Source organism: Microchirus variegatus (genome assembly GCF_963457635.1).
Source record: "Microchirus variegatus genome assembly, chromosome: 10".
NCBI lineage: Eukaryota > Metazoa > Chordata > Actinopteri > Pleuronectiformes > Soleidae > Microchirus > Microchirus variegatus.
The window spans coordinates 4,268,460-4,295,186 of record NC_139811.1 but is presented as its reverse complement, the minus strand read 5'-3'; the positions used below and the strand labels follow the sequence as shown (position 1 = coordinate 4,295,186).

General features: G+C 37.4%; 1 protein-coding gene across 1 annotated transcript; it reads right to left on the bottom strand.

Annotated features, from left to right (window-relative positions):
* Nucleotides 1-558: 558 nt before the first annotated feature.
* On the bottom strand, nucleotides 559-20,322 carry LOC310933529 (uncharacterized protein; the record flags this gene model as incomplete). The annotated part of the gene is made up of 2 exons (XM_083897039.1): nucleotides 559-1,350; nucleotides 19,731-20,322. 2 exons carry the CDS (start codon nucleotides 20,320-20,322, stop codon nucleotides 1,031-1,033), a joined length of 912 nt encoding a protein of 303 aa, XP_083753165.1. The 3' UTR covers nucleotides 559-1,030.
* Between the last annotated feature and the right edge of the window lie 6,405 nt (nucleotides 20,323-26,727).

Below are 26,727 nucleotides of genomic sequence, written 5' to 3'. Positions count from 1 at the left end.
GACTGGATGAAAAGCACGCGCTTGGATCTCTCCAGACACTTTAATCCAGATTTATAAAAACACATGTTGAAGTCGACTGACAGTGGAACACTATACCTGTGTGTGTGTGTGTGTGTGTGTGTGTGTGTGTGTGTGTGTGTGTGTGTGTGTGTGTGTGTGTGTGTGTGTGTGTGTGTGTGTGTGTGTGTGTGTGTGTGTGTGTGTGTGTGTGTGTGTGTGTGTTTTGCATCTTTTGATATCAGAACCACGCCGGGAATGATCCACGAGCTTCTTGAGAGCGTTTTAGAACCAGAGTTTATACATTTATTACTATATTAATTACACGCAAGAGAAGGAGGACATTCAAATCCACATCACACACACACACACACATACACACACACACACACACAGAGAGAGGAGGGGAAAAAAATAAACCAGCAACCCGAAATATTCCCTTTCACAATCACAGATATATTTTGAATGTACACTGAATTTATGTCATAAACATTACATTTCGTTAAATCTCAGTCACGTGACACACAGACTGATTAAATCAATATACAATCACGTGGGAACAATCAGAGTCAAAACAAGTGCAATTAATGTGCACATTTGTGGCTAATATTGATGCTAATGTCTTTCTGACCAGACGAGGTCTCTACAACCATTACTGTTTACACTGGAATAAATTAAAACTCTTCCTTTCTTTTTTTTCCTTTTCAGTGAGAAAACCCATAGTCGGACTACGATTACAGACAGCTGGGCCTATATGCAAAGTCCAATAACATCAAAACAACAACAACAATAATAATAATAATGTATTCTCTTGTGTTCTACATGAATGTGGTGTCCACATATTAGATCTGCTGGATTATTATTATCCACTGCATGGACATGTGTTGTCTTAGTGCTGCAGGTCGGATGACGTCATTGAGAAAACACACACACACAGACACAGATTGAACCTCAGAGTCAAATGTGAATTTTATCTCTCTCTCCATTAAAAAAAAATAAAAAAATGGATGTGTTGTAAAATTCTGTTTCCGGATCACTCCTCTTCTTCATCCGCCTCGTGCTCTTCTTCCTCTTCCTCCTCTTCGGCCTCCGCTGCTGCTGACGCCGCCGCTGTCGGTAACCCACCGTCGCCGCCGCCGCCGCAGTCGCCGTCCGTCTTCTCCCGCTTCTCCTTCTTCCACTTCATCCTCCGGTTCTGGAACCAGATCTTGATCTGCCGCTCGGTGAGGCGGAGCGCGTGCGCCACCTCGACCCGCCGCCGTCTCGTGAGGTAGCGGCTGAAGTGGAACTCCTTCTCCAGCTCGAGCGTCTGGTGGCGCGTGTACGTCTGACGGCCGCGTCTCCCGTCCGCACCTGCACGTGCAACACACGGTGGAAAAACATATGTAACGTGTTCACTGTAACCAATCAGAAGTGAGCTTATACATCACGGTTTGCCCTCAGACACCTATATTTGTTATATTTCACATGCTGTGTCATAAAAATCAGAATTAGTTTATATATAAGTGTACGTATGTGTACATATATATGTTTATGTTTATGTATATGTATATGTATATGTATATGCATATGTATATATATATGTATATGTATATGTATATGTATATGTATATATATATATGTATATGTATATATATATATGTATATATATATATATATGTATGTATATATATATATATATATATATATGTATATAAATATAATTATTATTATATACAATTATTATTTCAAATAGAAGTAGTAAAGTAGTTTTAGTTTATTCCAAAATAATACTAATACTAACAAAGAAACTGCATTAAATCCTATGTATAGATTTATTGTAACATAGATTAACTAAAATTATTTAACTCAACTTATTATCTTATTTGAAGTCTCCCAGATTTCCAATTTGCTGATGAAATATAGAAATGACCACTCAAAATAAAATCACATTATGTCAAAAAATATTATATCTGAGATATATCTCAGTGTATATCTACACCACGTAGATCTTGTTTAAATATAGAGATTTTGTGATAAATACACAGATGATGATTTACCTTCACTTCTAGATCTGAATTTATAGTGTTTTAAATCCAAAGTTTAAAAACAACAACAACAAAAAAACAGTAAAAAAGCAGGCTAAGTTTTCTTTCACTTGGCTCTACTGCTTTTTCTTTTCTTTTTTATTGCCCATCTCACTCCAAACCTGGCAGCCACTTGTTGCCACCTCCACTTCCTGGCAAAGCCTTGTGACACACGGCTGAGTAAACAGTAGGAAGCGGCCTCTAAACGATGTGGTCAAAGTGTGGATTCAGCTACTGTCTGAACCACTGTCCAATATTTGCCCTTTAAACAGATACAAGCACAAACAGAAACCTTTACTTAAAAATATATATAGTGACTGTATATCTGCTGGTGTTGCCACCGGGCATGATTCAGAGAGGGGAAAATCAATTGTCCTTCATGTCACACATGTAAGGCTGTGAGTGCTGAGTAAGACCACTGAAACTGTGCTGATGACCCCTCTGTCTTTACGAGGTCACGCAGCGCCTCAAGGTTGGAGAGAAACTGGGTCATAGTTTCACTGCTCAGAGGTCGTGTGTGGGCCACAGAAACATCCAAACTCATTTCCTTTGCAGAAGAACAGAGTCTCTCTCTCACTCTCTCTCTCTCTCTCTCTGCTTCTGCTGCTCCACACTTTCTGGGAGGTAAAGGACTCAGGAGAACACTTTGGATGTTGCCTCACACTTGGAGATTGTTGTTGGATTTCCTCCCGTTTTTCCCACCACTGACACCAACCACTGTGGGAAGAGTTCCGATAAGCTCTCACCGTTTGCTATGTGAAGCCGAGATAGTATTTTGTTGTGATTTCAATTCAAATAAAATAGATTTGCGATAATGATACTAGAGGGTGAATAGCAAAGGTTCAGTATGTACAGTATAGTATCATATTTACACATTGTGCAAACACACTTTGTTTTTTTTGCCTCAGACTTGTGAAATGCTTCTGCCTTTGACAAGTGTTTGTTGTTTTCTGCCTCTTAAAGGTACAGTGTGTTAAATGTACATGTACTGGTGAAGTTGCGTATTGCAGCTGGTCAAATTTAATTTAGTATTTTTTTTGACACATTTTGGAAAAAAATTAGAGATTCTAGAGTATGACTATGTTGTCAAATTTTGGACAACATGCTACAGTATGAGTTATTGGACAAATTTTGGACAACATTTTTTTTGCGACATCTTTTGGTCACATTTTGGACAACATGCTATTGTATGCTGCAGGCGACTCTGGTTCAAATCCCACACCAAGCGGTCTTTCCTGCATGTAATTCCCCACCCCTCTACCTCCTGTCTCTCTCCACTATACTATACATTAAAAGGGCAAAAACGCCCCCAAAAAAATATTGCCCAATTTTAGACCAAAATTGTTTGTTTCAAAAAAATGGGCAGATTTTGGACAAAATAGTGTAGGATGACATTGAGGTCGACGACATGGTATAGTATGACGTTTTGTCACATTTTGGGCTAAAACATTTTTTTCCCAAAAAATTATCAGATTTTCGACGACATAGTATAGTATGATGTTTTTGTCAAATTTTGGACCAAATTTTTTTTCAAAAAATGGTCAGATTTTGGACGAAATAGCGTAGTATAACATTGATTTCAACGACATAGTATAGTATGACGTTTTGGCACATTTTGGACAATTTATTATTATTTTCTTTAATTTCCGATTTTGAACGATATAGTTTATAGTAAGACGTTTTTGTCAGATTTTGGACCAAAATTAAAAAAGGAAAAAAGTGTCAGATTTTGGACGAAATAGTCTAGTATGACTTTGAGGTCAACGACATAGTATAGTATGACGTTTTGTCACATTTTGGGCTAAAAAAAAATTCAAAAAAATTATCCGATTTTGGACGACATAGTATAGTATGACGTTTTTGTCAAATTTTGGACGAACATTTTTTTTCCAAAAAAATTTTCAGATTTTGGACGAAATAGAGTAGTATGACATTGAGGTTGACGACATAGTATAGTATGACGTTTTGATCACATTTTGGACTAAAAACATTTTTCAAAAAAATTCACCGATTTTTGACGACAAAAAAAATATGACGTTTTTGTCAAATTATGGACCACTTTTTTTCAAAAAAAATTGACAGATTTTGCACGAAATAGTGTAGTATGTCATTGAGGTCAACACCATATAGTATGACGTTTTGATCACATTTTGGGCTAAAAACAAAAAAATGCAAAAAAAATTATCAGTTTTTGGACGACATAGTATAGTATGACATTTTTGCCAAATTTTGGACCAACATTTTTTTTTTCAAAACAATTGTCAGATTTTGCACGAAATAGTGTAGTATGACATTGAGGTCGATGACATAGTATAGTATGACGTTTTGTCACATTTTGGGCTAAACAAAGTTTTTTCAAAAAATTAAGGATTTTGGACGTCATAGTATAGTATGATGTTTTTGTCAAATTTTGGACCAACATGTTTTTTTTTCAAAAACATGGTCGGATTTTGCACGAAATAGAGTAGTATGACATTGAGATCGACAACATAGTATAGTATGACGTTTTGTCACATTTTGGGCTAAAAAAAAATTCAAAAAAATTATCAGTTTTTGGACGACATAGTATAGTATGACATTTTTGCCAAATTTTGGACCAACATTTTTTTATTCAAAACAATTGTCAGAATTTGCACGAAATAGTGTAGTATGACATTGAGGTCGACGACAAAGTATAGTATGACGTTTTGGTCAAATTTTGGATTAATTTTTTTTTACTGATTTTGGACGACATAGTATAGTATGAAGTGTTTGTCAAATTTTGGACCAATTTTTTTTTGCATTAAGGTTGACACCATAGTATAGTATGACATTTTGGTAACATTCTGGATTAAAAAAGAAATTGCAAAAAAAATGTACCGATTTTGGACGACATAGTATAGTATGATGTTTTTGTCAAATTTTGGACCAACATTTTGTTTTTCAAAAAAATTGTCAGATTTTGCACAGAATAGTGTGGTATGACATTGAGGTCGCCGACATAGTATAGTATGACGTTTTGGTCATTTTGTTAGGGGCAGCGTTAGCTCAGATGGTAGAGCACCCAACCCATTCATGGTTGGGGCAAGATCCCTTACTGTTACCAAGACTAGTTCGAATCCCATACCAAGCAGTCTATCTGCATGTAATTTGTCAGAATTTGGACTAAATAGAGTAGTACGACATTGAGGTTGATGACATAGTATAGTATGACGTTTTGATCACATTTTGGGCTAAAAAGAAAAAAATGCAAAAAAAATTATCAGATTTTGGACGAAATAGTGTAGTATGACATTGAGGTTGACACCATAGTATAGTATGACATTTTGGTAACATTTTGGATTAAAAAAGAAATTGCAAAAAAATGTACCGATTTTGGACGACATAGTATAGTATGATGTTTTTGCCAAATTTTGGACCAAAATTCTTTTTTTCAAAAAAATGGTCAGATTTTGCACGAAATAGTGTAGAATGACATTGAGGTTGATACCATAGTATAGTATGACATTTTGGTAACATTTTGGATTAAAAAAGAAATTGCAAAAAAATGTACCGATTTTGGACGACATAGTATAGTATGATGTTTTGTCACATTTTGGGCTAAAAAAAAAAATTCTAAAAAATTATCAGATTTTGGACGACATAGTATAGTATGATGTTTTGTCACATTTTGGGCTAAAAAAGAAATTCTAAAAAATTATCAGATTTTGGACGACATAGTATAGTATGCCTTTTTTGCCAAATTTTGGACCAAAACTTCTTTTTTTTCAAAAAAATAGTCAGATTTTGCATGAAAAAGTGTAGTATGACATTGAGGTTGACACCATAGTATAGTATGACTTTTTTGCCAAATTTTGGACCATAATTCTTTTTTTCAAAAAAATGGTCAGATTTTGCACGAAATAGTGTAGAATGACATTGAGGTTGATACCATAGTATAGTATGACGTTTTGTCACATTTTGGGCTAAAAAAAAAAATTCTAAAAAATTATCAGATTTTGGACGACATAGTATAGTATGACTTTTTTGCCAAATTTTGGACCAAAATTCTTTTTTTCAAAAAAATGGTCAGATTTTGCACGAAATAGTGTAGAATGACATTGAGGTTGATACCATAGTATAGTATGACATTTTGGTAACATTTTGGATTAAAAAAGAAATTGCAAAAAAATGTACCGATTTTGGACGACATAGTATAGTATGATGTTTTGTCACATTTTGGGCTAAAAAAAAAAATTCTAAAAAATTATCAGATTTTGGACGACACAGTATAGTATGATGTTTTGTCACATTTTGGGCTAAAAAAAAAAATTCTAAAAAATTATCAGATTTTGGACGACATAGTATAGTATGCCTTTTTTGCCAAATTTTGGACCAAAACTTCTTTTTTTTCAAAAAAATAGTCAGATTTTGCATGAAATAGTGTGGTATGACATTGAGGTCGACGACATAGTATAGTATGACGTTTTGGTCATTTTGTTAGGGGCAGCGTTAGCTCAGATGGTAGAGCACCCAACCCATTCATGTTGGGGCAAGATCTCTTACTGTTACCAAGACTGGTTCGAATCCCATACCAAGCAGTCTATCTGCATGTAATTTGTCAGAATTTGGACTAAATAGAGTAGTACGACATTGAGGTTGATGACATAGTATAGTATGACGTTTTGATCACATTTTGGGCTAAAAAGAAAAAAATGCAAAAAAAATTATCAGATTTTGGACGAAATAGTGTAGTATGACATTGAGGTTGACACCATAGTATAGTATGACATTTTGGTAACATTTTGGATTAAAAAAGAAATTGCAAAAAAATGTACCGATTTTGGACGACATAGTATAGTATGATGTTTTTGTCAAATTTTGGACCAACATTTTTTTTTTCAAAAAAATGGTCAGATTTTGCAAGAAATAGTGTAGTATGACATTGAGGTCGACGACATAGTATAGTATGACGTTTTGTCACATTTTGGGCTAAAAAAAAAAATTCTAAAAAATTATCAGATTTTGGACGACATAGTATAGTATGACTTTTTTGCCAAATTTTGGACCAAAATTCTTTTTTTCAAAAAAATGGTCAGATTTTGCACGAAATAGTGTAGAATGACATTGAGGTTGATACCATAGTATAGTATGACATTTTGGTAACATTTTGGATTAAAAAAGAAATTGCAAAAAAATGTACTGATTTTGGACGACATAGTATAGTATGATGTTTTGTCACATTTTGGGCTAAAAAAAAAAATTCTAAAAAATTATCAGATTTTGGACGACATAGTATAGTATGATGTTTTGTCACATTTTGAGCCAAAAAAAAAAATTATAAAAAATTATCAGATTTTGGACGGCATAGTATAGTATGCCTTTTTTGCCAAATTTTGGACCAAAACTTCTTTTTTTTCAAAAAAATTGTCAGATTTTGCATGAAATAGTGTGGTATGACATTGAGGTCGACGACATATTATAGTATGACGTTTTGGTCACTTTGTTGGGGGCAGCGTTAGCTCAAATGGTAGAGCACCCAACCCATTCATGTTGGGGCAAGATCTCTTACTGTTACCAAGACTGGTTCGAATCCCGTACCAAGCAGTCTATCTGCATGTAATTTGTCAGAATTTGGACTAAATAGAGTAGTACGACATTGAGGTTGATGACATAGTATAGTATGACGTTTTGATCACATTTTGGGCTAAAAAGAAAAAAATGCAAAAAAAATTATCAGATTTTGGACGAAATAGTGTAGTATGACATTGAGGTTGACACCATAGTATAGTATGACATTTTGGTAACATTTTGGATTAAAAAAGAAATTGCAAAAAAATGTACCGATTTTGGACGACATAGTATAGTATGATGTTTTTGTCAAATTTTGGACCAACATTTTTTTTTTCAAAAAAATGGTCAGATTTTGCAAGAAATAGTGTAGTATGACATTGAGGTCGACGACATAGTATAGTATGACGTTTTGTCACATTTTGGGCTAAAAAATTATCAGATTTTGGACGACATAGTATAGTACGACTTTTTTGCCAAATTTTGGACCAAAATTCTTTTTTTCAAAAAAATGGTCAGATTTTGCACGAAATAGTGTAGAATGACATTGAGGTTGATACCATAGTATAGTATGACATTTTGGTAACATTTTGGATTAAAAAAGAAATTGCAAAAAAATGTACCGATTTTGGACGACATAGTATAGTATGATGTTTTGTCACATTTTGGGCTAAAAAAAAAAATTCTAAAAAATTATCAGATTTTGGACGACATAGTATAGTATGATGTTTTGTCACATTTTGGGCTAAAAAAAAAAATTCTAAAAAATTATCAGATTTTGGACGACATAGTATAGTATGCCTTTTTTGCCAAATTTTGGACCAAAACTTCTTTTTTTTCAAAAAAATTGTCAGATTTTGCATGAAATAGTGTGGTATGACATTGAGGTCGACGACATAGTATAGTATGACGTTTTGGTCACTTTGTTAGGGGCAGCGTTAGCTCAAATGGTAGAGCGCCCAACCCATTCATGGTTGGGGCAAGAACCCTTACTGTTACCAAGACTGGTTCGAATCCCATACCAAGCAGTCTATCTGCATGTAATTTGTCAGAATTTGGACTAAATAGAGTAGTACGACATTAAGGTTGATGACATAGTATAGTATGACGTTTTGATCACATTTTGGGCTAAAAAGAAAAAAATGCAAAAAAAATTATCAGATTTTGGACGAAATAGTGTAGTATGACATTGAGGTTGACACCATAGTATAGTATGACATTTTGGTAACATTTTGGATTAAAAAAGAAATTGCAAAAAAATTTACCGATTTTGGACGACATAGTATAGTATGATGTTTTTGTCAAATTTTGGACCAACATTTTTTTCTTCAACAACATGGTCAGATTTTGCACAAAATAGAGTAGTATGACATTGAGATCGACAACATAGTATAGTATGACGTTTTGTCACATTTTGGGCTAAAAAAAAATTCTAAAAAATTATCAGTTTTTGGACGACATAGTATAGTATGACATTTTTGTCAAATTTTGGACCAACATTTTTTTTTTCAAAACAATTGTCAGATTTTGCACAAAATAGTGTAGTATGACATTGAGGTCAGCAAAATAGTATAGTATGACATTTTGGTCAAATTTTGGATTAAAAAAAATGGCAAAAAAATTTACTGATTTTGGACGACATAGTATAGTATGATGTTTTGTCACATTTTGGGCTAAAAACAAAAAAATGCATAAAAAATTATCAGATTTTGGACGACATAGTATAGGATGACTTTTTTGCCAAATTTTGGACCAAAATACTTTTTTTCAAAAAAATGGTTAGATTTTGCAGGAAATAGTGTAGTATGACATTGAGGTCAACAACATAGTATAGTATGACGTTTTGATCACATTTTGGGCTAAAAACAAAAAAATGCATAAAAAATTATCAGATTTTGGACGACATAGTATAGGATGACTTTTTTGCCAAATTTTGGACCAAAATACTTTTTTTCAAAAAAATGGTCAGATTTTGCACGAAATAGTGTAGAATGACATTGAGGTTGACACCATAGTATAGTATGACATTTTGGTAACATTTTGGATTAAAAAAGAAATTGCAAAAAAATGTACCGATTTTGGACGACATAGTATAGTATGATGTTTTGTCACATTTTGGGCTAAAAAAAAGAAATTCTAAAAAATTATCAGATTTTGGACGACATAGTATAGTATGACTTTTTTGCCAAATTTTGGACCAAAATTCTTTTTTCAAAAAAATGGTCAGATTTTGCACGAAATAGTGTAGAATGACATTGAGGTTGACACCATAGTATAGTATGACATTTTGGTAACATTTTGGATTAAAAAAGAAATTGCAAAAAAATGTACCGATTTTGGACGACATAGTATAGTATGATGTTTTGTCACATTTTGGGCTAAAAAAAAAAATTCTAAAAAATTATCAGATTTTGGACGACATAGTATAGTATGACTTTTTTGCCAAATTTTGGACCAAAATTCTTTTTTTCAAAAAAATGGTCAGATTTTGCACGAAATAGTGTAGAATGACATTGAGGTTGACACCATAGTATAGTATGACATTTTGGTAACATTTTGGATTAAAAAAGAAATTGCAAAAAAATGTACCGATTTTGGACGACATAGTATAGTATGCCTTTTTTGCCAAATTTTGGACCAAAACTTCTTTTTTTTCAAAAAAATTGGCAGATTTTGCATGAAATAGTGTGGTATGACATTGAGGTCGACGACATAGTATAGTATGACGTTTTGGTCACTTTGTTGGGGTTAGCGTTAGCTCAAATGGTAGAGCACCCAACCCATTCATGGTTGGGGCAAGATCCCTTACTGTTACCAAGACTGGTTCGAATCCCATACCAAGCAGTCTATCTGCATGTAATTTGTCAGAATTTGGACTAAATAGAGTAGTACGACATTGAGGTTGATGACATAGTATAGTATGACATTTTGATCACATTTTGGGCTAAAAAGAAAAAAATGCAAAAAAAATTATCAGATTTTGGACGAAATAGTGTAGTATGACATTGAGGTTGACACCATAGTATAGTATGACATTTTGGTAACATTTTGGATTAAAAAAGAAATTGCAAAAAAATTTACCGATTTTGGACGACATAGTATAGTATGATGTTTTTGTCAAATTTTGGACCAACATTTTTTTCTTCAACAACATGGTCAGATTTTGCACGAAATAGAGTAGTATGACATTGAGATCGACAACATAGTATAGTATGACGTTTTGTCACATTTTGGGCTAAAAAAGAAATTCTAAAAAATTATCAGTTTTTGGACGACATAGTATAGTATGACATTTTTGTCAAATTTTGGATTAAAAAAAATGGCAAAAAAATTTACTGATTTTGGACGACATAGTATAGTATGAAGTGTTTGTCAAATTTTGGACCACTTTTTTTTCTTCAAAAAAATTGTCAGATTTTGCAGGAAATAGTGTAGTATGACATTGAGGTCAACAACATAGTATAGTATGACGTTTTGATCACATTTTGGGCTAAAAACAAAAAAATGCAAAAAAAATGAGCAGATTTTGGACGACATAGTATAGTATGATGTTTTTGCCAAATTTTGGACCAACATCTTTTTTTCAAAAAAATGGTCAGATTTTGCACGAAATAGTGTAGTACGACATTGAGGTTGACACCATAGTATAGTATGACATTTTGGTAACATTTTGGATTAAAAAAGAAATTGCAAAAAAATGTACCGATTTTGGACGACATAGTATAGTATGATGTTTTTGTCAAATTTTGGACCAACATTTTTTTTTTCAAAAACATGGTCAGATTATGCACGTAATAGAGTAGTATGACATTGAGATCGACGACATAATATAGTATGACGTTTTGTCACATTTTGGGCTAAAAAGAAATTCTAAAAAATTATCAGTTTTTGGACGACATAGAATAGTATGACATCTTTGCCAAATTTTTGACCAACATTTTTTTTTTCAAAACAATTGTCAGATTTTGCACGAAATAGTGTAGTATGACATTGAGGTCAGCAAAATAGTATAGTATGACATTTTGGTCAAATTTTGGATTAAAAAAAATTGCAAAAAAATTTACTGATTTTGGATGACATAGTATAGTATGAAGTGTTTGTCAAATTTTGGACCAACATCTTTTTTTCAAAAAATTGTCAGATTTTGCAGGAAATAGTGTAGTATGACATTGAGGTCAACAACATAGAATAGTATGACGTTTTTGCCAAATTTTGGACCAACATCTTTTTTACAAAAAATCGTCAGATTTTGCACGAAATAGTATAGTATGACATTGAGGTCGACGACATAGTTTAGTATGACGTTTTGTCACTTTTTGTGCTAAAAAAAAAAATTCTAAAAAATTATCAGATTTTGGACGACATAGTATAGTATGACTTTTTTGCCAAATTTTTATTCATGGTTGAGGCAAGATTCCTTACTGCTGCCAAGACTGGTTCCAATCCCATACCAAGCAGTCTATCTGCATGTAATTTGTCAGATTTAGGACTTGATAGAGTAGTACGACATTGAGGTTGACGACATAGTATGATGTTTTTGTCAAATTTTGGACCAACATTTCTTTTTTCAAAAAATGGTCAGATTTTTGCTCGAAATAGAGTAGTATGACATTGAGGTTGACACCATAGTATAGTATGACATTTTGGTAACATTTTGGATTAAAAAAGAAATTGCAAAAAAATGTACCGATTTTGGACGACATAGTATAGTATGATGTTTTTGTCAAATTTTGGACCAACATTTTTTTTTTCAAAAACATGGTCAGATTTTGCACGAAATAGAGTAGAATGACATTGAGATTGACGACATAGTATAGAATGACGTTTTGTCACATTTTGGGCTAAAAAAAAATAATTCAAAAAAATTATCAGATTTTGCACAGAATAGTGTGGTATCACATTGAGGTCGACGACATAGAATAGTATGACGTCTTGGTCACTTTGTTGGAGGCAGCGTTAGCTCAGATGGTAGAGCACCCGACCTATTCATGGTTGGGGCAAGATCCCTTACTGTTACCAAGACTGGTTCGAATCCCATACCAAGCAGTCTATCTGCATGTAATTTGTCAGAATTTGGACTAAATAGAGTAGTACGACATTGAGGTTGATGACATAGTATAGTATGACGTTTTGATCACGTTTTGGGCTAAAAAGAAAAAAATGCAAAAAAAATTATCAGATTTTGGACGACATAGTATAGTATGACGTTTTTGTCAAATTTTGGACCAACATTTTTTTTTTCAAAACAATTGTCAGATTTTGCACAAAATAGTGTAGTATGACATTGAGGTCAGCAAAATAGTATAGTATGACATTTTGGTCAAATTTTGGATTAAAAAAAACGGCAAAAAAATTTACTGATTTTGGACGACATAGTATAGTATGAAGTGTTTGTCAAATTTTGGACCACTTTTTTTTCTTCAAAAATATGGTCAGATTTTGCAGGAAATAGTGTAGTATGACATTGAGGTCAACAACATAGTATAGTATGACGTTTTGATCACATTTTGGGCTAAAAACAAAAAAATGCAAAAAAAATGAGCAGATTTTGGACGACATAGTATAGCATGACGTTTTTGCCAAATTTTGGACCAACATCTTTTTTTCAAAAAAATGGTCAGATTTTGCACGAAATAGTGTAGTACGACATTGAGGTCGACGACATAGTATAGTATGACGTTTTGGTCACCTTGTTGGAGGCAGCGTTAGCTCAAATGGTAGAGCACCCGACCCATTCATGGTTGGGGCAAGATCCCTTACTCCTACCAAGACTGGTTCGAATCCCATACTAAGCAGTCTATCTGCATGTAATTTGTCAGATTTTGGACTAAATAGAGTAGTACGACATTGAGGTTGACGACCTTTTTGTCACATTTTGGGCTAAACAAAGTTTTTTCAAAAAATTACAGATTTTGGAAGACATAGTATAGTATGACGTTTTTGCCAAATTTTGGACCAAATTTTTTTTTTCAAAAAAATGGTCAGATTTTGCACGAAATAGTGTAGTATGACATTGAGGTTGACACCATAGTATAGTATGACATTTTGGTAACATTTTGGATTAAAAAAGAAATTGCAAAAAAATTTACCGATTTTGGACGACATAGTATAGTATGATGTTTTTGTCAAATTTTGGACCAACATTTTTTTTTTCAAAAACATGGTCAGATTATGCACGTAATAGAGTAGTATGACATTGAGATCGACGACATAATATAGTATGACGTTTTGTCACATTTTGGGCTAAAAAGAAATTCTAAAAAATTATCAGTTTTTGGACGACATAGAATAGTATGACATCTTTGCCAAATTTTTGACCAACATTCTTTTTTTTCAAAACAATTGTCAGATTTTGCACGAAATAGTGTAGTATGACATTGAGGTCAGCAAAATAGTATAGTATGACATTTTGGTCAAATTTTGGATTAAAAAAAATTGCAAAATTTTTTACTGATTTTGGACGACATAGTATAGTATGAAGTGTTTGTCAAATTTCGGACAACATTTTTTTTTCAAAAAAATTGTCAGATTTTGGACAAAATAGTGTAGTATGACATTGAGGTCGACGACATAGTATAGTATGACGTTTTGTCACATTTTGCGCTAAAAAGAAAATTCAAAAAATTATCCGATATTGGACGACATAGTATAGTATGAAGTTTTTGTCAAATTATGGACCAAAATAGTTTTTTCAAAAAAATTGTCAGATTTTGGACGAAATAGTGTAGTATGACATTGAGGTCAATTACATATTATAGTATGACTTTTTGGGCAGATTTTGGACCAAAAAATTGTTTTTACAGTTTTTTGTCAAATTTTGGACAACATGCTATCGTATGACTTATTGGACAAATTTTGGACAACATTTTTTTTTGACATTTTCTAGTTAAATTTTGGACAACATTGCTTTTTTTCGACACATTTTGGACGACATGCTATAGTATGACTTTTCTGACAAATTTTGGACAACATGCTACAGTATGACTTTTTGGGCAAATTTTGGACAACATTTTTTTTTTACTTTTTTTGTCAAATTTTGGACAACATGCTGGTATGAATATTTGGGCACATTTTGGACAACATTTCTTTTTTTTTACATTTCGGACAAAATTCCTTTTTTTTACATTTTTTTACAATAAAGTTTGATGTTTTTTGGTTTTTTTTAACTTTTTGCATGACAATATATATTCTTTTTTTAAATCACTTTTTGAATTACATACGAAAGTTTAATATTACCCTAAAAAACCCTTACCCTTAACGTTTAATAACCCTAAATCTAATACTAATTCTAGGGTATATGGAAAGCATTAAATAATGAAATCATTATTTTATCTTCACGTTTTGCAAAATTACTCCAGGGAGCAAACGTCAAGATCGAGTTTTCTGACATAATTGCAATATTTATCAACATTGAGTGATTGAAAACATTGTGCAACATCTTTAACAGCTTTAGATGGTATTTAGTGAAGGCCCATAAATGTGTTCTGTTTGTATCTTAACAACAGTGAACAGATGAGGAGTCACACTGTGTGTGTGTGTGTGTCATCTGATGAATGACTTACAGTGCATTTTAAATGTTTCCACCATGATCTCCTCACATACGGTCAAGCCTCAGCCTCTAACTTGTCTTGTTTTCTGGGTGTAAATGAGTTCTGGGGGGGGTTAGAGGTAGAGAATTGAATTGCATTGATTAGATATTGATTTCCCAGCCTTTTTTCTGTCTGTCTGCATGTTTCCCACACTGCAGCCACCGTCCTCCTGACTGTAATTTGACACTGCAGATAAGAGCTTTATTACACTCAGTGCAGCCAGGACAGCATGCTGCACATAAATGACCCGGCGAGGTCGTGTCCTCTGTAGAATCTGGCCTGTGACTACAAGCATGAGGGGAGTTTGACAACTTCACACTACACAATTATTGTATTGTGTGAGCGCGGTTCAGGCAGAGTGCAGTGATTTTTACCCTCGTCATACCAGCGTGCACGTTGACCTCGGAGCAGTGATCGATCATTTGCTCGGGGATGAGAGAAAGTTGTGCTGTGTGAGTTCTTCATCTTCACATCCGTGCCCTCAGAAGTGTGTTGGAGAACCTTCAGTTAGCATGGAGAGGTTGGCTCAAAGGCTTATTTTGCACAATATGAGGTAAAATGACTGTTCATGTGATCAGATGGTTATTAAATTACACACTGGGCCTTGAAATAAAAAAGCATTTTCCATTAGTGATGAATGAAATGCTTGAAATATCTGGACTTTTATGCTTCATAGTAGAAAATATATTGAAAATAAATAAACATTAGGCTATTTATATTTATGCTTCATGCTACATGAATAGGACTCATGAGGGTGGTGTCATTTCTTCACTGCTGTGTATTTGTGCATTTTATGAGTGTGTGTATATAAAGCACATAAGGATGAATATCAGAATCCCTGCTCTAATCATGGTAAGTTTGCACCATGTAGATGTTTATTAAGTCAAATCAACTAATGAATAAAGAAGAAGAAGAAGAAGAAGAAGTGGGAAATCCAAATGATCGCTGATGGGTTTATGAGTTTGGGGCTCAGGATGTGCACTAAAGTTCTTCTGCTAACTCTTCACATCTGGACAGTGCGCGCGTCCCCGCGAGATGCTCGAGGACTGTGTGCGTGTGCATGTGCGTTTGCGTGCGCGCGTTTTATCGCAGTGTTTAACACCGTGGACTTGACTTTTTCCCACCCAATCATCCTCCGACGCCTCGGACTGCAATCGGATCTAAATTAAAATCTATAAATTCGTTATACAAGCGCGGCTGCTTCGACATCACAACTCCCCCCCCCCCTCTCTCACACACACACACACACACACACACACACACACACACACACACACACACACACACACACACACACACACACACACACACACACACACGAGAAGAGAAGGGGAGGGAGATAGGGAGAAAAGATTAGAAATGCCAAGAGAAAGAAATACGTTTTGCTCTCCCCTCCGTGTGTGTGTGTGTGTGTGTGTGTGTGTGTGTGTGTGTGTGTGTGTGTGTGTGTGTGTGTGTGTGTGTGTGTGTGTGTGTGTGTGTGTGTGTGTGTGTGTGTGTGTGTGTGTGTGTGTGTGTGTGTGTGTGTGTGTGTGAGAGAGAGAGATTTATTCCCATATTTTCTATTTCCTATTCCTATATTTTATTGTGGGAATTATTAGGCTAAAAATATTGTTGGTCTCATTTCCTCATTTTCACATCAGCATAAACCTCCATTTCCCCCAAAAAAATCCCTCATTCCATGATCATGATGATGTGTGTGTTCAATTTGATTGGTCTTTTCATTCTCTTTTTTTTTATTATTATTATTATTTAATTGTTCATACATCTGCAATATTTTATCACCCAACGTTGCCTCCATCCCAGCCTCGCCCCTCGTCTTCCACCCCCCCCCCCCAAAAAAAACCCAACACAAAACAAAAGCCCCGAACAATTTTGACTTTATGACCCTAAACCGCAAGGAAATAAAATACTTTTTCACTTCGTGATTGAGTTTTTCTTTCTCGCTTCCTTTCATCCTCTTCATTACAACTCTCCAAATGAAAAGCGTGACGCACAGACACACACGCGCACACACACACACACACACACACACAAACACACAAACAAACACACAAAAACAAACACAAAGTGCCTGGAGGCTCCTGCTAATGAGGAGAGAGCTGAGTTCTCCAAAAAAACAATTTAGAGAGAGATCTGTCTGTGTGTGTGTGTGTGTGTGTGTGTGTGTGTGTGTGTGTGTGTGTGTGTGTGTGTGTGTGTGTGTGTGTGTGTGTGTGTGTGTGTGTGTGTGTGTGTGTGCGCGCGCGCGCTTGCCCTGTAAAAAACAAAGAATAGAGAGAAAAGGCCTTTAATTAAAATGTTACAGTGTTACCTGATTATCTTTAAACACATGGGTTTTCCGCATAAATCACATTTACGCACACACTGGGGTCTGATGCGCAAAAGCGACGGTTTGAAAAAAAACGTAATTATGTATATATATATATATATATTTTTTTAATATATATATATATATATATATATATATATATATATATATATATATATATATATATATATATATAAGAAGGAGCTTGGACATGACTGTGTGTCTGCTTTCAGGTGCCACGTCACGACACAAACACCCTCAGCCATATTTCCCCAGGTCTGACGCGCCACGCCATTCACGCAGCCGCTTGAAACGCTCTTTGTGCGCGCGCTCGTTGTTGCTCCCAACGTTCAGGCCCCGCATCCATTCAGCATCCATCCCGCTGCTCGTGGCACAAAGCCGCTTTTTACAATCTGTAGAAAGGGGGGGGGGGGCAGGCATTCAGAGATCAAACCCATCTGCTAATTTATAGTGTTTATAGTATTAGCGGATTGTGGCGATGGTACAATGGCACAATAAAATGGGGCTCCTTTTTTTTAGTGTGTGTGTGTGTGTGTGTGTGTTGGGGGGGTTCGTGCAGGCTGCAGACAGAGAAACACGCGGGGACGATCTCGAGAGAGAGAGAGAGAGAGAGAGAGAGAGAGAGAGAGAGAGAGAGAGAGAGAGAGAGAGAGAGGCTGAATATGAGCGATAACTGTGGAGACTGTGTGGAGATTTCCTTCGCTTTTTTTTTTCTGTTGAACTAACCGCTCCAGACACCACAGCGCGCGCTCGCCCCCCCCCCCCCCCCCCCCCCCCACACCCCAAGTGTCCAGTTCTTAAAACAATATGCCCCCTAATGAATATTCAGCAAGTCTTAAATTATGGTTTTATGGAGGTCGCGGAGCCATAAAAGATCTGCAGAGAGAGAGAGAGAGGTTGTAAAAAAAAAAAAAAAAAAGGAGTGAAAAAGAGAATGGGACAGTCTGGCATAGTTCGGCTACCGCCAGTGGCCGCTGCGCAACCGGGCCAACAGTTTAAGAGTTTCAGCCCAGACACAAACACACACTCACACACAGCTATTCTTCTGAAGACTTCCATTCATTTTCTCACCCTAAACAAAGCATTAGGCCCTAACCTTAACCAGAACCAGTTAACGACTAACCCTAACCTTAACCTAACCACAATAACACTAAACTTAAACCTGCTCCAAATAAATTCAGCTCCGTCTCATAAGGACCATGTTTTTTGGTCTCTGTAAGGACGATACTGGTCCTGACAACAAGGTCAGAAAGAGTTACTCTAAAAAAGATTCCCAGGCCCTTTACCCTGAGCCCTAAACCTTAACCTCAGTCTAACCCTATAACACTAAAACCGGGTCTTAACTTATAATCAGCCTTTATTAGGTGTGTGACAGGACATTAGGAGCAGAACAAGTTGTCCTCGCTTTCACAAAACTGTGCCCACTTCCTGTGACTTGTAAAGTATGTGGTTCTCACACACACACACACACACCTGTACAATTATAGACACAATACATCCCCTAAAGCCCCTTATACTTATACCCTCACCTCAGCAAAACAACAAAACCTAAGCCTGAGGCCTTGATCGTCTTCAAAATTGTGAGAACCCTAAATTCCTCATGTTTTCCACGGTTCAATCCTCATGAAGAAATAAATACAATTCACACACAGACACACACAAGCACCACCACTGTTTGTTTCCCCTCTTAGACTCCAGGTGGCGCTCAAGCACACTCTCTTTTACACTCAGACCAGATGAAGGTCCCCTTTGAAAGAGAGTTTTGCATCCATTTGTTTTTCTTCTTTTTAAATTTAATCTATGACATCCAAGGCACCAATTATCAACTGAAAGTGTGTCTCAATACATAATTTTTGCAATTTTTTTAAAAATTAATTTTGCAGAGTTAAATTAAGTGAAAAAGGGTCACTTTTGGTCACCAGATAGGACCAAACTCGTTCATTATTATGCTATTCCAGAGTCTAATTGTCAAAATTGAAATTTTACCACTTTAAAATCGACTCTCAGTAGTACAACATTTAATGTTTTCTTTTTCTTTCCTGTTTTCAATTAAGAATTTTTGGTGTGTGTGTGTGTGTGTGGGGAGGGGGGTGTGTGCCCTGTTTTCACCTGGGCCCCTGACCCGTGACAGAGTCTGCGCACGCCACTGACCCTTACCTTTCTCAACTCACCTGTGAAGCCTCAAAAATTTCACCTCATAACTTTTCTACTGCTCACCTGAGCTCCTCATCCAGGGGTAAATCTGGAGGCTGTCTTGGTAAAGCTGCTGCTGCTGCTGCTGCTGCTGCTGCATCCTGAAGGCCGCCTCGGGAAGTCTGACGGCCGGGGAGCAGAGCTGAGTCGGACCGGGGAATCGCTCCGTGGCGCATCTCTGCAGGGAGGCGCACAGTGGCATGGCTCCCGGTGGGAGACCTCCTCCACCTCCTCCTCCTGCGCGTATTTCTGCGGGGTTCGGAGGACGCGCGCCGGGCTGAGTAACCCCGCTCAGTCCCGAAAGAGACAAACACAACCACGAGGAAGTTGAGGAGGAGGAGGAGGAGGGAAGGGAGGAGGAAGGAGGAGAAGAAGACGCTGGGGAGGAGGCGGGAGGAGGAAAGGAGAGTCTTCCGCCGCTTCTCCCACTGGAGACATGATGGTGGTGGTATCCGCTGGAGGCGAGGGCGCACGAGGAAGACATTTCAGGAGGAGCAGAGGAGGTGGAGGAGGAGGACGGGGAGGGAGAAGTTGAGGAGTCTGTGAGGAGCAGAGCGGCGGCGGATTGTTGGTATTTGCAGAAGAGCGCGTTATTGGCGAGGTGAAGCGAACTCATCATTTGGCGCCGTTGATTTGTAGACCCGGGGACGCTTTAATGTCGAGCGTGAATTATTGACGGAGTATTACTGTCGAGATTTACACAAAATAAAAAACGAAAGAAAAAAAAAAAATCACTCCTCCCCTCCCTTCCCTTCCATTACCACGCGAGCCATGTGACCACGCGTCCACGTGATGTCAGGATGCCCAATGGCGGAATGGGATTCCCCCCATGGATGCAGAAATTGTAATAGACAATAATAACTGTAAGACGCACAGCGTACAATTTATAATATGCAATCAATACGCAGCGGCTTGAGATGTGTCACAGAGCGCGCGGAGCTGGAAAAACAAAGCGACACAATGCTGACGAATATGTTCAACTCCAACCTTTTTTTACTCGGCTGGCACAGAGTGGAGAGCGCCATTAGATGTGGTATTGATTGGACTTGGAGTAAGTGGCGCTTGGCACGTGCGTAAAGTTGCAAAACAACACTGGGAAAAAAGGGAGATGGATTTTCCCCCCTTTGTTAAGAACGAATTATGCACATTCGTATTGCACAAAGAGCGTGCACACGTGCTGAAAACAACAGCTCAGTGCCAGTGGTGTGCACAGATTTCACGTATCGGGGGGCTCATGAGGCAAAAAATGGCACCTCAGAATTTTTAATTCATTCCATATCGTCCCACCTTTTAATATCAAGTTATATTGATTCAATTATCTCTATTTTTTAGATTAATTTTGAACCATAACTGTTTGTGGATCAGTGGGAGAGCAAGTCATCTTTCAAGTGGAAGGTTGTGGGTTTGATTCCCGGTTCTGCAACTTGCTCATGTGTCAGAAACCCCATTGTAATTGTTAACTCTATATCGAAACAAACGTTTTTATGTTACTCTAACCCTAACCCTTTAAAATATTTATTGGTTTTTTTTATACATATATTTGTTTATCTTATGTAATTCCTCAATTCCGTTGTACTTTGCAATGACAATTAAAGATATTCTATTCTATGTTGTGTTATTTGGAAAATCCCAGTTCTTGTCATTTTCATTTTATGATGGAATATTGTGATGTACTTTTAAATTCAAATCATTTTCCCCCCCAGAAAGTTGCACTGTATTTTTTTTTTTTTTTTTTTTTACTGGTTCCGGTCCCTTCCTGACCAGACTAGATGCTCATTGGCCCCCAGATCATTCAGGTCTGAGGACCCACTTTGACCTTTGAGTTGATAACACTTAAAGGTGCATTGTGTAATAAATCTAAAGCAACTGGCCATAAAATCCTCCTAATATGTCACAGAGACTCAGGAATAATGTTCATATAACAAACTGAACTCACCAACAACAACAGTACGGACAAAATATTTGCATTAAAAAAAAATATTTTGCAGACTGCAAATCATGTTTATGTTTTGAAATCATGTTTCGAAATCATGTTTCGGCATGTGGCGCCACCTACCACCATCTACCGATCATTGCAGCCAGTAGAGTCTCAGCTGCCGAGCAACCACGGGTTGCCAGTTATGTCACAAAACGAAACCTAAAAGACCTCGGTATTTTGAATTTGAATGTAGTAACCGTTTTTGGCCACATTCTTACATATGGCACCTTTAAATGACATAAGTTCATTCAAACTTGCAATTTAGGAAGTTACTTGACCTGACTACCTGGTCAAGTAACCTGACTTAAGTTACTTCCTGACTTAAGTTACTTCCTGACTTAAATTACTTCCTTTGAGTGTTAGCAAGTAAAGTTTGTCAACAATCTTCCTATTTCAGCGTACAAAAACAATACATATAAAACAATACCCATCATTTTTGGGGAATTATTACACACTTTCAATAGAGCATGAACAGAAATTATCGATCAGATGCCAAAAGTTGGAGGTGCTTGAGCACGTGCACGTACCCAGAGTGGGGTGCACGCTCTATATTCCGGCCGCGCGCCGGCCGAGTAATCACTGCAAAGTGTATTCCAGAGAGTGAGGGATGCGTTTATGAAAGTATTCATCCCGCAGTAAAGCTTTCAGCAGCTGTGGCTACAAAAGAGGCCGCCATAATCAAAACGCCAAGAATTACAGGTTAATACGTTTTCACCGCTGTGACCTGCAGCCGTGAAATATTAGAGCACTATGAGCTTTGGCAAACAAAAGCAAAACACCCCAAGTGGGTTTTGAGTCAGCTGAGGATTAATGCCTCACTGAAGAAACACATCACCGCTTCCATTATAAATTCCCAGATGGAAAAAAAAAAAAAGAGAAGAATCTGTGTAAGTAAGTGCACGCGTGTCTAGACTCCAGCTCAGGTCTGATGAGTTGTGTTCGCTGGTTCATTCAGGCTGCACAGGAAACTCACCTGAGGTGCAGGTTCTGCTCTCTGTACTTATAAGGCGTGACCTTTTTCCTGCAGCAGGATAAAAATCTGTGTGTTGGATGTAATGTTTAACAGACCAAAGGCGGCCTGTGTGTGTGTGTGTGTGTGTGTGTGTGTGTGTGTGTGTGTGTGTGTGTGTGTGCGTGCGTGCATGCGTGAAAAAGCTATCCTGAAGGGAAGGAAGTGCTAGGAATAGAAAGAGAAGTTTGTGTTTGTTGTTTAATAAAAAAACAAAAGAAAGAACTGTGCAAGGCCTTGAGCCATAAACTGTGTGTGTGTGTGTGTGTGTGTGTGTGTCTTGATGAGTTAAACCTCTTGTCCTCGTGGTGCCATAAAAAAATTATTTACCTTTTCGAAAGGGCAGGCGTCACATAATGAGTTGGAATTGTGGATTCAAATGGGCGGCCTGTGCAATTAGTCCTCATCCCCGGAGCATACGCTTTCACATCAGCATCATTCCAATATATTATAGCAGATTTGACACCTACACATGGCTGATATTCAGGAGAGAAGTGGACACGTATAATTCTCTGGGTTTTATACGCTTTTGGAGTGGGGATGGACGGATAAAATATTTAAAAATAAAAATTGTAATTTGCATAGACATTTGGAGAATGATGTCTTTCCAATGGATTGAACTGGCGACCACACATTTTTATATTGATATAGTTTAAAAGGTCTACAGTGACTGGATCAGACTGATATTAGCTGATATTTTTTATTTTCTCCAAACCATGTGCAATATTACATGTGTACATTCTGTGCAGGATAAATTGATTGTGACGGGATGATGTTTTGTCCAAATATTTTGTGTCACATCGACATCTTGAGGTCAAATTCTCACCTGGAGGTTGAACTTCATGACGTTTTCAGTGGCACCGAGGCTAATTTTACACTAAAACAAGTACGGTGAACCAAATTTTGCCACACCCTTCCATTCCAAAAGGAAGAGTTCCTTTGTCTTTTGAGGCCTATTGTAATAAACGTTGCTGACCTGAACCTGTTCATCGCATAAGTAACCCAACGGTTTGCTTGTCACATTTAGGGAAGGTGATTTATCAAGAGCACCAGTGTGTGCAGGGCCGACTTTGACATTATTTTAAAGGCTTATTCTTGGGTATTTCTGCCAAATGCAATTTTCAGCCACATTTTACACACTGGACCTTTAAAGGTGCCATATGTAAGAATGTGGCCAAAAACGGTTACTACATTCAAATTCAAAATACCGAGGTCTTTTAGGTTTCGTTTTTTGACGTAACTGGCAACACGTGGTTGCTCGGCAGCTGAGACTCTACTGACCGCAATGATTGGTAGATGTGGTAGACCGCAATGATTATTAGACATGCCAAAACATGATTTCAAAACATAAACATGATTTGCAGTCTGCAAAATATTTTTTTTAATGCAAATATTTTGGCTGTACTGTTGTTGTTGCTGAGTTCAGTTTGTTATATGAACATTATTCCTGAGTCTCTGTGACATATTAGGAGGATTTTATGGCCAGTTGCTTTAGATTTATTACATAATGCACCTTTAATGCTGGTCACAATGTTACTTCTCTAAATGCGCCAATTTTAAAGGATCTTAAATCTTGAACCTAACCACTGATTACTCACTCACTCTCTGCCCTCAACCCACAACCACAGCCGTCACCAGGAATCATCGGCCTTTGCTTCCTCATTTCAGCCCAAAAGCACCGCAAGTGGTTGAAACCACTAACAAGGTGCTCAAGCACCTCCAACTTTTGTCATTTGACCAATAATTCCTGTTCATTCTCCATTGAAAGTGTGTAATAATTCCCCAAAATGATGGGTATTGTTTCGTATGTATTATTTGTGTACGCTGAAATAGGAAGATTGTTGACAAACTTCACTTGCTAACACTCAAAGGAAGTAACTAGTAAGTCAGGAAGTTGTACGTGATTGTTTACATTTAACTTCCTAACTTGCAAGTTTGAATTAACCTTGGCTTAAGTAAGCGAACACGACTTTATGGCCTATAGTCTAGTCATTTGGACGACAGGCCACCGCCAGATGTACAGTAAACATCTCTCCAAACCTCTGTTAAGTGTAACGTTTACGCACACGGACGTCACACACACATAAGAAGATGTGACCTTGTTGTCTTTGAGCGTTGCTCCCCCCCAGGAGGTTACAAGACTTTCATGTCGGTGCTTGTGCGCCGGGACACGTGGTTTAAGGTTATAGGACGGTCACGGTCACGGTGAAGAGAAACACAAGGTTTCAAAAGGCGTGGGGGGAATGTGGGGGGGGGGGGGGGGGGGGGGGACAAACAGCAGCCTCGCTGTTGAAGTCGGACGCTTTTGTCAATCAGTCCATGCATCATCATCACCCTCCCTGACTCCCCCCCCCCACCCGTGTACTTGCACATGGGCTCCATCACTTCAATGAAAACATGTGGTTTGGAGGCATTTGACTGAAAAGACTAATGATGTCTCACATGAGAGCAACATTTCACTTAATAATAAAAAAAGAATTCTCCTAATAAGCTGCTGCTGGCACAAATAACACGTATGGTCATTTTTTTTTATGAGTACAATCTCCATTTTCGAGGGGGCCCTGTGTCAGAATGCATTTTTAACTGCCCTATTATTATTAGAATATTGCATTCACAAGCTACATAATCAAGTCTTAGGGTGTTATAAGCCTTAGGACCCCCGAGGATTTGAATCCAGCGATGTCCCCCGATCTAGCGTCGGAATCTCATTTCAGCGTCTTTCTTCACTTCCTAATGCAGGGTGTTTAATGCCCATCCCCGCCTTGTATTTTATAGGCTGCATTTTTATAAACAAAACCGCAAAGAGTCACATAAAACAACTTAAAGCGGCAGCAATTTCACCCATGAAGAAGTCCACGCTAATATGTTTTAAAATGCACGGCTTAACTCATGTTTATGTATGGCGGACTTTTGGAAAAACGCCGCTGACTGCATTTTATTTAGAGAATTCCAAGGGTGGCATTTCAGTCTGGATGGGAAGTAAACCCTTTCCGAAAAAGGTAGATGACTATTTAGCCTCTTTTGCAGGAACAACCAGTTGGAACCATGGGTAAAACATGAACACAAATTCAAACACCTCTGGTAATTTCCAAGGATGGGCTTGAACAATAGCGCTCCTATACAGATGTGTATCTTCAAAGAACGGGGAGTTTGACTGCAGGCAACGACTGAAAGGTCAAGAAAGCTTGTAAATCATTAAGCATTCTTTAGCCTCATGCCTTTGGTTTGCTTCTGGAAAAGGGGTTCATTTAATCTGAGTTTCAGGGAAGCGTGTAGGGCTAAATTGTTAAATTGGCCTTAAACGAGACACCCTTTGGTGTCTGGGACGCTCCCTGACAACCCAACGAGAAATCTCACAGAAATCCTACGACTCCTCCACGTTCCTGGACTCTGAGCGATAGTGGAACAGAGCGACCTGACAGTGCCGTAACATACAGACATAAAAATAGGATGGTAGATGGTAGATGGTAGAATAGTGATGACAGAAGAACATTGTGCTGAGCTTTGGCAACAGGACTCTCCTCGAGGAACTACCAAAACAAAGTCCACGAGCATTACGTTTGGTGAAGGATGAAGATGCCAAGAGAGGAGTTACAGCAACAAAATGTCACAACTGCTTGATTCACACTTTTATTTTCGGGGGGAAACAGTTTCGGGAAACCTACACGGACAACTTTGAGTCGGATTATCGTTACCTGATGGAAACAAAGCTGCTGCATCTGAGCCTATCAACATTGGAAGATGCCAAGACCACCACCAAGTGCTGGACTCCAGACTGGAGGAGGAGGAGGAGATTCCTCACATCCATCCATCCATCACTTTATCCACCAGAGGGTCGCGGGGGGTGGTGTGCCTATCTCAGCAGACATTGGGCGATAGGCGGGGTACACCCTGCGGGACAGTTCGCCAGTCCATCGCAGGGCCACATATAGAGACAAACAACCATTCACTCACACCTACGGTCAATTTAGAGTGACCAATTCACCTAATCCCCATATCGCAAGTTTTTGGACTGTGGGAGGAAGCCGGAGAAC